The sequence below is a fragment of the Papaver somniferum genome, chromosome 1, assembly GCF_003573695.1.
Source record: "Papaver somniferum cultivar HN1 chromosome 1, ASM357369v1, whole genome shotgun sequence".
NCBI classification, from domain to species: domain Eukaryota; kingdom Viridiplantae; phylum Streptophyta; class Magnoliopsida; order Ranunculales; family Papaveraceae; genus Papaver; species Papaver somniferum.
Genome location: NC_039358.1, coordinates 246,425,516 through 246,437,949, shown reverse-complemented (window position 1 = coordinate 246,437,949; position 12,434 = coordinate 246,425,516). Strand labels below are relative to the sequence as shown.

At 37.9% G+C, this 12,434-nt stretch overlaps 2 protein-coding genes across 2 annotated transcripts; both read right to left on the bottom strand.

The window, feature by feature from the left end:
* Positions 1 to 366: 366 nt before the first annotated feature.
* On the bottom strand, positions 367 to 1,350 carry LOC113276011 (putative disease resistance RPP13-like protein 1). The gene has a single exon (XM_026525606.1). The coding sequence runs from the start codon at positions 1,348 to 1,350 to the stop codon at positions 367 to 369; it is 984 nt and encodes a 327-aa protein (XP_026381391.1).
* Positions 1,351 to 2,017: 667 nt separating this feature from the next.
* Positions 2,018 to 2,939, bottom strand: LOC113276001 (putative disease resistance protein RGA3). The gene is made up of 2 exons (XM_026525596.1): positions 2,820 to 2,939; positions 2,018 to 2,476 (listed from the first exon to the last, which is right to left on the bottom strand). Exons 1-2 carry the CDS (start codon positions 2,937 to 2,939, stop codon positions 2,018 to 2,020), a joined length of 579 nt encoding a protein of 192 aa, XP_026381381.1.
* Between the last annotated feature and the right edge of the window lie 9,495 nt (positions 2,940 to 12,434).

Sequence of the window (12,434 nt, the reverse complement as noted above, 5' to 3'; positions counted from 1 at the left end):
CCATGGCCAATTTCCGCAGTGAAGTCCAGGTTCTTAAATCTGGCAGTACTATTAACTCAGGGCATCTATCCAAAACCAATGAGTGCAGAGAGCTGTTGTTGATGATGCAGTTGAATTCCAGGAGTTCTGATAATGATTCATATTCAGTTTCATACTCCCTTTCCAGAAGAAGGAATCCTCGAAAATTATGGCAGCATTCTATCTTCAGAGTTTCAAGAATTCTGGCAGCATTCTATCCGGTTGTTTAGATTCGCCAACTGCCCTGCCTCTACAATAGTATTGTTTTGGAGTACATCCAGTGGGAAATATATTACCTCCAGAGAATTTCTAATAAGAATGGAAGTGATAGAAGACATCAAGTCTCTACTAGCCATAGAGATGAGTAACTGGCCGGTTAGTGGTACCGTCTAAAGTCAGCTCCTTCAGAGAAGGAAATGAGTTGGGTGTGCTTATCAACTTTCCACATTCAATTTTTAGATACTCAAGTACAGGGAAGGAAATATATGGTGGAGGAAGAGAAACCCACTCTTCTAAGTTTTCCAAGCAATATAGGTGCAACTCAGTTAAGGAAGGGAATAATGTCATCATTCTAGAACTCCCAACACTGCTGCTGCTATCTTCTCCGTCTTCATCTGTTACATCTACTTGGTGATAAAACTCATTACCCAAACACTTCACCGCATTCATTCTCACAACGTTAAGTTCCCTAAGACTTGGGAGCATACCAAGAGCTGGAAGCTTCTCAGAATACTTGCAATTTGTTAAATCTAATTTTACCAAATTCGGAAGGAAATCAGATAACCACCTTGGAAATTTCAAACCCTTAAATTCATTTATTTCCAATTCCTTCAAGTTTGGGTGAGGTTGGAGACCTTCCAACACCATACCATCACTGTTACTTGTACGCTTAACATCCCCGTAACCCCAACAGAGGTCCAATTCTCGAAGGTGTTGCTTGTCGTTTAATTTTGCTCTTTCCGCGCCTTCTTTTCCACCTCTCACATTCTCTAGATTGTGTATCCACAACACCTGAAAGGAGTTTAGGCCTGCTAACTCTTCCATCCCACTGAAATTATTAATTCTTGAGACCTCTTCTTTCCTCACCTTGTATGACTTTAATACTTCAAGGAGAGTTAGCTTTTCTATACCTCTTGGCATTCCATCCTTCCCTTTGTTGTGTGAAAGACTGCTCATCTTTGGCCAATTGTTAATCTCTTTAGGAAGCTCACACTCCCATCCTAGATCCACAATCTCCAAATTGCAGAGACCGCTAATGCAAGATTCTGGCAATTTTTCGATGTTACAACCATCCAAATCGAGGCATCTTAATCTTGTTAGTTTACCAAACATTCTTGGTAATACTTTTAATCTTTCGCAAAAATTGATATCCAACTTCCTTAAACTTTCAACCTCAGTGATTGAGTCTAATTTTGTGATATTTGTTTGTGAAACATCAAGGTGACTTAAATGTTTTAAACACTCAAAATATACTGGTAAACTGTCTAAGTAAAATGATGGAAACAGGTAGCACACTTATATCCGAATACGAGAGATCCAAGTACCTTCAAAGGGAAAATGCCTTTCAGAATCATTTGAACATTAATTCCTCTATGAAGTACAAGTGTCTGTAAATTGTATAGTTGACTAACAGACACATCATCTACTTCGTCAACTTTAGAGTATGAGAGATCGAGGTACCTCAAATGTTTTAAGCTTAAAAGCCCAAAGATGGAGTTTTTAGACTGTGAACACCAAGCAAACATATGACTTGCAAGTACTTATTATTTAGCAAACCCTTGACACCCAAATAACTGTTCTTCAGGAAAAATATCGACCGCAATTTGCTGGAGTTATGCAAGACGTTTACAAATGTTTTTGATGAATTCTCATCTACAACTAATTGCAGACGCCCAATCTCAGAAATATTTTCCATATCACTTGCATTCATACTCATGAATTCATTACTGCCGAAGACACTTCGTGCAAGATCATGTACTAAATCATGCATCTTGCACAATTAAATATCGCCTAATTTATCCTTTTCTACGTCTTGAAAGAAGGAACTAGACAACAAATTTTGGAAATAATCATTTCCAATATCTTCAATGGATCTTTTACAGTCCCTATGAGATGGCTGAATAAAACCTTCAGCCATCCATAATTGGATTAAAGTTTCTCTCTTGATCTCCCAACCCTTGGGAAACACACAACAATATGAAAAGCACTGTTTTAAATGGGAGGGTAAATTATCAAAGCTCAATTTCAATATAAGATTGGTTTTGTTTTGATTTTCTGGTGTATTCAGAATATCATTGTCTCTAATTGACAACCATTCAAGCTCGGTTTTCTTCAAGCGCATGAGACTTCCTAGAAAATTTGCTGCAAGTGGTAAACCAGCACATTTTGTCGCTATCTCCTGTCCTATATTGGTCATAGCCGGAGTCTCAATTGCTCCACCAAAAGAGAATGCTTTGCTCTTGATAATATACCAACATTCATTTTCAGTTAATTTTTCTAAAGTTTATGGTGATATTAGACCCTCGGTAATAGATGCAACTTGGTATTTTCTTGTTGTGATTAAGATTTTGCTACCCATAGCTTGCCAAGACTACACTAAGATTTTGGGCTAGTGTAGTCTTGCCAAGACCACCCATACCCACTATGGACATTACAGATCAGTTTTTCTTGTTGACTAGAAGAAGATATTAATGACGATGTATCAATTTTATTCAGCAACACCATTACTATGTGTGAATTATCTTTTTCTCTTCCAAATTTTTTTTCATTTCACCTACAAATGACATCGTCTGTCGATTCACTTGTTCAGTGTTTTGATCATAAGCAGTATCAATGCTACCAGTTTGTTCCAAAAGAAACTTAACCTTATCACTAGCAAGTTCGTCTAACTTAGTATCGATATCTTCAATTTTAAGAGACATCTTAATACGAAATGCAAGTGGGTTGAAAGACGAAACGAAGTCTTGTACCTTATCTCTCTTGCGGCCCTTTTCACGATTTATGTTCAATCAAGATTTTGTGATTAGAACATTGAGAAGTACTGATATATAGAAGATAGAAAACGAATAAGTGAACAAATTTACCAGCTGGGTGTTGTTTGCGGAGGTTGTTGATGATCCTCTATTCTTCATGGAATCAGTGAGTCCACTGACTCAGCACAGTGATTACCCCACTTTGTATCTTTGACCTTTTTCTTTTCCTCCTCCTTTCTGTGATCATTTTAGAGTACTTGCATCAATTCACCTAGCTGACTAGTCGTGTTGGCTGAGTCAGTTATTTTGGGGTGTAGTTACTCATAAATGTCTGTATTTAGTTAAGGGCTAGACGTGTTAGACTAAGTCATGTTCTTGTTCTTCTACATATGAGAACGTCTCTTTCTCGGATCTAAAGATAAAATAATCAGACCGGTGACAAACCGAAAAATTACACCTCCAAAGAGAAATGTTTTGCGGGCCAATACTTATCCATGTGCCATTTGTAACGCACTGATCAGGATATAGGGCTTTAGTTCTCGTGAGGTAGATATACATTGGTTTTCATTCCCAAGCGTTCTTCGTGAGCATGGGTATCGTAAATGTATCTTTCACACTTTTCCAAAATTTACCCTTGTCTTGTAAAGGATGTAAGGCCATAAAGCCTAAAGTTGATGCGTCTTGCATTTATCACTGACTTCCGAGTCCTATTCAGGTACAGGGTAACATTTTGGACTTGCACATGGACCATTACAAAACAATTTCTGCTTTTTTGCTTCGATTTGGTACTGAGATGGATGCATGTACTGATCTTGTTCGCGCCAAGAGTGCATAACCAAGCTTTGTGCATTGTCCTACTTGCCTTGGGTCGTTCCTATGATGCAAGTGGTTTATTAAAGCTCCCTAATTTGCATACTGGATAACTTCCTTTCCTGGCTACATGCCTAATCCGCAATTGGTGCATATGCTCACATCACGTAGCTTGATAGGTAATATGAGAATTCAATAAATGAACTGCAACTACCTCATCAAGTGTGGCAATGAAATATGGTTCACTGGATAAGCTTTATAACTTATTGGTGCATTCCTTTACCAAAATTCATTCTTCTCTGTATTAGTCTCATTTGCATTTTTTATGAGTATAAAAAGGACAGACGATGGATATGTACCAATTAAGTCCACCTGCTTTCGTGACAACCTATGTTGTACGGACACACTTAGAAAGATATTGTAACAGTATAGACATACGACCGGACACGATATGATTACAACACTTTCCCGACACGTAATGGACACGCCACCTATAAAAATTGATATCCGACACTTAGCGGATACACCATAAATTTGGAAAATGAATATAAACTTAATGTAATTAATTTATTTTCCTTTTAATCAAGTCCAAACATTATTTATGAAAAACTTTATCATTATTTCACTATTTTTAATTTTATTGACTTGCTATCACGTATTTTATGAAAAGAATATTTCTTTTAGTGGAGTGTTGTAGAATCTCATTTTATCGGTGTTTGTAGTACATAAACGTGTCTGTATAACCCGCATTTTTTAGATTTTGTACCCGTAACCAGGGTAGTCAATATCGGTTGTACAAGCCGATATTACAGGTTTTTATCGTGTATCGGAAAATACCTATACGATATTAAAAATATTGGCGATACAATGACGGAAAGATATTATCTGTTGTATAGGCCGGTACAGACCGATATATCGGTTCTACTGATACACGGTAATATCGTTTTCAGTGAATAAATTTTCCATCAACATGCATCTAGTCTTTAGAAACAAGTACAAGGTCAATTGGACAAGGTAAAAAGTCCAAATATATTAATGCTATAAATCAATGATTATATGGTAGGATATAAGATGGTAACCATATTTCGATCGCAAGGCAGGGAAATGTAAAAGATAATAGTGAAGGATAATAAAAAAAGATTTACCGGCATAATGGGACAACAATCACAATGCTGGCTAATAAACCACCTTCTATTTTGGAAATTTGAGATATATGCATGATTCTTATTATTTTATATTATGGTTTTATAAATATTTGAAATTCTAGTTCTAATGATGTATCATCGATAAAAACCGATATTATATTTTGTATATGTGTATTGGACTCGACCGATAGGAGACCGATATGCGATATTAACTACCCTGCCCGTAACCATGTCACGTGTCCGTGTCTGTGCAATATAGGTGACTACGTACGAATACCGGATGATGCATCTAGTGGTGAATTTCATGTAGTGGTGAATTTCAGTTCTTGGCCGATACTCATCTTGAGAATTACTGCAAACCATAGCGGTGCAATTTTATTCTTCGCTCCAATAGCGCGATTCACCGTGATGATGCATTTTTTAATCATGTCCAACATTATCAGAACACGCAATATAAGCTTGAGATTAAACCTCATCTCATTCAATGAATCATCTTTGCTCATCTGAAACATACATCAAATTCCACATTATGGTATTTAATATGACTATTGGAAAAAAAAAACAAGCAACAGGTGGATTGGCTAATCACGCAAAGGGTGGAAGTTAAACGAAAAATCCGCAACATCAACATGGGAGGACAATCCCAAGTTTCTTCTTCAAATCGTATTCATGATTATATGTGTATCAAAAGAAAATGCGTGTAATCACTCAAAAAATAAATAAAAATAAGTCCACATTGTTTGTTTTGTACGACCGTATTAGAGGACTTGACCTTCCGATTAGACATTGTTGCTAAGACAGATTTCACTGTGTCAGAAACTATTAGATCCCTTTAAATCCAGTCAGAAATGCATTTTTGTGTCCATCTGAATTAATTCTAGACTCTATTACACTACACAGATAAATCACGTGCCATTCGTATAACAAACTTAAATAAAAAAAATTGCGGACCTTAATGGGGACTCCTCTTGATAAAAATCGACTCCCTCCATCGTCGTTGGGGTTTAACTCCTCATGTCAAAAACACACCCAAAAGATAGAAACATGGCTTATTTATATTAAGGAGATTGTATAAAGTAGCGGGTTTGTAATAGTTACAATTGTTACAAAACCCACTATTACAAAGAACACTAACTCAACTGTTGTGAACTCTATATATGTTGGAAAACTTGTTACAAAAGATATAGAATTTGAAAGAATAGGTAACGGTTTATCTCTGGACGTTGCGATAGGTGTTTCACAACTTTTCACTTCCTTCTACGACGTTGTTCTTCACCAACAGCAGCAGGAGCAGAATCCGAGTTTGGGAAAACTCGAATTTCTTCTTCTTTGGCTCTCCTCAGCCCTCCAGACTCTCGACAACCCTTCTATTTCTCCTCAACAATTTATATAACCTCAAAGCACCGAAATATCCCGTCATAACTCCATATAGTTCTCCATTTACTCGGCAGTAAAGAATATATCCTTGGGAATATTTTCTTCCCTCTCTTCTCTTCTCACGCTGTCAACCAGTGCCGAATCTTCCTTATTTAACTCCTCCACGATTCTTCAGCGACCAACCTCAATCCAAGAACGATAAGCACACGTACAAACAAGCTGTAATCCCGTGATTATCTCAACTGCATACCTACTCCCCTGTTTTCTTTGCAACGATTATCCAGCCCAAGTAAACTCATTTGAACACCCATACCAGCATTGTCTGGAAATATCACGTTCATCCCAATCGAAATTAGTGGTTGAGTCTCACTAAAAGTCCTCCACAAATCCAACAGAACATCTCGCAGGAAGATAAACCCGAGAACGTGTTCAATGTTCGAATCTATCATTGTAGCCAATGTTGTTCCAAACGATGACCATTACCAGCCTTGTTGAGGAAAAAGAAACAAATCCAATGAGTTTCGGCCCTTGAATCTCCTGATAGGTTGGAAAACTTACAATAATATACTGCAAGTGCACAGTGTCTAACTAGTTGAACAATGGCAAGTACAGGTTTTTCCCACAGGAAGTGTGAAATACTCTACTAACTAATACCAAAAACTAAGTAATAATTAAGATGATTTTTGAACGATTTTCAGAAATTCGGAACAAAATGAAATAATAAATAAATTTAACGATAAACAAAATAAGAGTGGGCTACTAAAGTTTTCGGTTTCCACTAATTAATTAGGCAAACTCTATTTATCTTTAAAAATATATTTCATGTATTTTCAAATACTGTTTCTCCGCTATAGTTTTCTTCGCTTCATGGGTAGTGATTCTAAAGCATTACCTATCAATCCTAAACTATATCATGTCAAGTAATTTAACCCAAACACGCCATATCAATTGAAAAGCATACATAATCAAGAAAATTACATAAACAATTAGATACCAAGCTTTTATGAAGATTAACTACTAGTCATTCAAATCATTATTAAGAATATAAATGTAGAGTTCTATGTAATCAAATTGGTATCTACCTAAACACTAACATGAATTAGCTAGACATAGCTTTCTTAAAAGCCATAAAAATATCTCAATAAAACTCTAGCTAATCAAAAGAGAAAAAAATGAAATCAAAACTCTCAAACCCTTCTCTTCTTCTCTTCCTTCTCCGGATGTGTAGACGTCGTCGGCCTCCAGCGGCAGCCTCCCTTTTCTCTGTTCGCAGTAGCCGCCTCCAAATCTCCAACCTGTACCAAGGGAAGGGAAAAAATCCCAGTTGTCGGCCTCCCTCGTTGAGTTTTCTTTCTGTATAATAAATAGTTGTTGTGAGAAACACAACTGAAACCTAGCTGATTGCCAAGGCCCAGTCCACTAAACTTCTACTTAAACGAGACGCAACATCTAAACCATCGTAAGTCTTGGCCACCACGTTCCTGCGTACGGATACAACATCATATTCTTGGTCCCTTCCAACTCTACGCAAGCTCATTATCTCGCACATCCATCCTCCAACTTGACCGATCAATCAGTTTATCCATTTTTTCTCACTGCCCATTTAAATTGGTATAACACCACCAGTACGACCACAAACCCATCTACACTCGGCTGTTTCGAAGCTTCACCGCATATCTCGATTTCGATCAGAATTCAATCCGTAGTAGATCCTTCGACAATACCCATACCATAAAACACCAGCACTGCCTTCATCTTGGTTATCTCCCCGATCACTCTTGTAGAAAGCTGCTGCCATTATAAACAGCACCAGACTCGTCTTCCATGCACAGTACCACCATCCAACTAAGAGCATCTCAAGAAAACTATTCGAGTATCACCAGCATCACTGCCTTCTTGAACCCATTGTTCTCAGCCATGAACATGGTAGCCATTACCCACAACAGATCCCATGTTAAACCACAACAGTTTACAGCCAACCTATAAACCCTTAATATCATTGTTGCTCAGCTTATCATGAACTCTCACTGATTCCTTTTATGTTGCCATCGAACACTTCTCAGTTGAGAAATATCATTTCATTTAGCTTCAGACGAGACCAAATCTGTTGTTCATTTACAACCGCGCATCTTCCTTTGCACCGTTCAGTCCGAGCTCTAAAATTCGCTGCTCGAACTCAACAGCACCTTCACATTTGCATTTCATTATTCATTCCCATCTGAAAAACAGTTGACAAAAACAAACATCATTCAACCACCAAAACCCATTCTTCTTCCAGTTACAGTCGATCACCACCAGTTTTGATCCAAGCCTTTGCTGTCATCTTCTTCCATTCGAGTTCCAACAGTTCACCAACATTTTTCCATTAAAAACTGACGTACATAGCATTCTCTACTGCAGCTCCTTCGACTGCTCAGCAGATCTATCGATTTAAGTTCAAGTAGAAGATCGATGCCATCTCCAGATTTCTCTCTATTCACGGCTGACGCACAAACAAGACCAGCCACGACATTTTTACTTTCTCCCTGTGCATAACATTCCAGCCAACACCATATTACTGACTGCTGCCAGCTCCGCTAACAAATCTGTCAGTCTGCATTGTTGACCACCACTGGCTGCAACTTCCATACGAACCCAACTACCATTCTCTGAACTTTCCTAAATCCGACCAACACCAGCGTCTCAACTTCTTTGCTCCCTGTTGAGTCTGATTCGTACAGCATCAAGTCATTCTATGTCCATTTAGCCACCAACTTCACCATCATCAAATCACGGCAGCAGTCCACATCTTTACCATCACTGCCAACCCCGAGCTTTATTCGTCCAACACAGCTTACGCCACACAAGTGACTCATCTTCTCACGACCATCTAAGCTCATTCTTTCACATTCTTTCCCACCTGTAACAATCAAGTCTCTCCACTGCCAATCTTTCCCAGCTGAGAACTAGGAGCTGCGAAACTCCTTTCCAGACCATATCCAGACTCCATCACTAACTGCATCCATCTTCCAACTCTTAATCTCTATCGGTTCAACACTTTCCTGCCTTGTAAACTTCTCCTTGTACCGATCACATCAGCTCCATTCACATACACAAACGTCAGTACCTTCCATTTATTCTCAGGCCTTAAAACACCTTCAGTTCAGCTGAAGTACACTAATTCGATCACAGCAAGAAATCCCCAGCTTGTGTTCAATGCAGATAGCCTTCTTGTTCTTCTCTTTATATCGGCAGAGCCAACTGTTCAACCATCTTCAGTTCGAGTAAGCTCGATCTCATCTTCTCTTCATTGATATCAAGTTTGCATAAAAACGCATCACCGCCGGCTAAATTCATCTTGCTTCCATTATTTGCATCGAACATCAATCGGCAGTAAGGCATTCATTTCTTGTTGGCATTTCCGGCCACACCGAGTCTCTCCACATTCTGTCCCTTCCACGGCAGACATAATATCCCATGACCATCTGAGTTTCGTCATCACCACTGCTTCCCAGTCTGTTGTTGTTGTGATCAAATGCCAGCGACAGTAATACCAGTATGAGACTATAAAACCATCACTGCTAGCTACGACCACAGCAGCAACTCCATCCTCTGACCATCTGAAGAGTTTGTGACAACGCCACATGCATAACGTGTAAACAGTTGCCACGTCTCCCTGCCATCTTGTGCAACTCACGTGCAGCTCAATTCCCAGGTTCATTCTTTGGCCGGGAGATGACTTGTATGTTGCTGATATATGAAGGTACAAGGCCAGCCATATTTCGTTATTTTCGTCGCAAATACTTATTTCTCCAAAAACACCTACAAAAACATAAAATATTAAAATAAGCAAAATCGAATACTAATATTACAGAGAATTGAGACTAATATAGACACATAAATGCTTTTATTATCTCCTTAGAACATGATCGAAATTCAATCCCTAATTCTATTTCGTGAATATCTAGTTTTCCCACCAATTTTGAAATTTGAATGAAGGGGACGACCTCTCCCTAACAGAGATGGTGGTCGAATAGCAGCTAGCCCTCCTAGGGTGTAAATAGTAATTGAGGTACCTCTTAGTAATTGAGGTGCCCCTTAACCAAAGTGACAGTCCGTATAGGAAATGTCCTCGAGCTGATTTTTCCAAAAATGTTTATTTCCCAAAAATACCGACAAACACACAAAACACCATAATAAGTACAAAATCGAGTATCAACATAGAGAAAATTGAGACAATATAGACACAAAACTGTATCTATCAAATACCCCCAAACTTATTATTTGCTAGTCCTCGAGCAAATCTAATATAGAAAATAAAATCCTAACTCAGACTCCGGAGGGTTTACCCACAAAACCTTATACTCCAAACCCTAGATATCAATGTAGAACCTTGGATAGCACTAAAAGACTTCCTTGGTTGGCATACTCTCATCGACTACAAGAGTAAGTACCCTGATGCGAATTCCAGTTGTTGTACACAAGTTCTCGCTCGAGCATAATAAAATTCATATATAAGTGACAAAGCTCTATTAAGATAGTCGCACTATGGACATCAATATCCGGAGTCAAAAATAATCACATGAAAAGATCAAGAAGATGGATATAGAGAAAAAAAAACGTAGATTTTAGGCGTTGACTAAGGTGAACGGTGTTTCCCATATCTGTCTGAAGGCCACTGTCAAGACGAACCTATCCTAATGGACTGAGATATCGGTCTGACTAATATCAAAACAACTGGCATATACAAGGGAACCGGTGGTCGATAATCCTAACTCTAAATCAACTCAACTGGCATATACAAGGGAACCAGTGGTCGGTTTTATTGAATTTATTCCGGTTGGTGTGATGGTCTGGTCTCATTTTTTTAAATTTTTTTTTTGATATTTTTTTTTGGCTAACTCAATCACTTTATTTCACCCTAGCAGTGGTAACATTTCGATGTGTGTGCCCCGCCAAATCACTTAGAGAAACTATTTTAAAACAAATAAAATAAAAAGAAGGTGAAAAGTACTCAACGAGATATGGCGAGACTACCATGTTATTTCTAACACCTAAGCTCTGTGCTTTTATGAATAGACTCTACAACTAAGATGTTTCCATCCAAGATGCTCTTTTTTGGGTTCCTCAACTCATACAATCAAGATGCTTCCATCCACTTAGATAGTTTAGTGCTATCCTTAATTGGCATAAATTTCTAGGTTTTTGAGTTTATTTATTGCGACTAAAATGTTTTCCCATACCCCCAAACTTAAATCTAACATTGTCCTCAATGTTCTAATGATGAAGTTAAAAGCATGAACAAGGAGAAACTATTACCATTTGAAGCAAAAGAGTTAAGGAAAGATATTATCATGTTGCATGAGAATGGGTTATCTTCCAAGAAGTTCTAAGTTTAAAGTCTTCATCCAGACATTGGAAAGGATTAGTCACCTCAAATCGTATAAAAGTAGCCGTAATAACTGCGGGTCTTAAAAACAAAATAAAGCTGACCAAAGGAAACTGCAATAAACCAATGAAATGAACAAGACTAGCATTCCCTTACCTAGTTTCCTGATTAAGAAATTTATATCTAATTGTGGTTCAGGTTTAGGTTCTATGAAAGGGTCTAAATAAAATATTTTCATTGGTTGCGTTTCTTCATAGGTGAGATGCGAATTATTAGGTTCTAGAGTCTGGAAAAACTCAAATAAGAACTTAGAAGCACATAATAATAACCTAAATAATTGAGGATCCTCTAAGTCAATTAGGTTTGACTTACATAGTTGACCACAACAAGAGTAGTGGACATTCTTAAGAAAATGTGTCTATTCTAATTTCGTAAAGCATTTAGGTTTAGTCTCACAACTTAATATTCGACACATTTGGAATATAAACGTTCCCACATTTGGAAGAAATCTATTTAATGGGAAAAAAAAGTCAATCTGGGTATCATAGCCTGGAAAAACCACATCAACCACAGGATGGGTTTCGATTAACTGAACTTCTTTATGGACATTGGGTTCAGGAAAACGAGTATGAAGGTAATCTTGTAAAATGGTCGAGGCACAGATATCAAGTCCTAAGTGAGGGGACTTTCTGAGAGTTAAAGTTAAGGCACTAGGGAAGTAATAATCACCCCCAAACTTAGAGT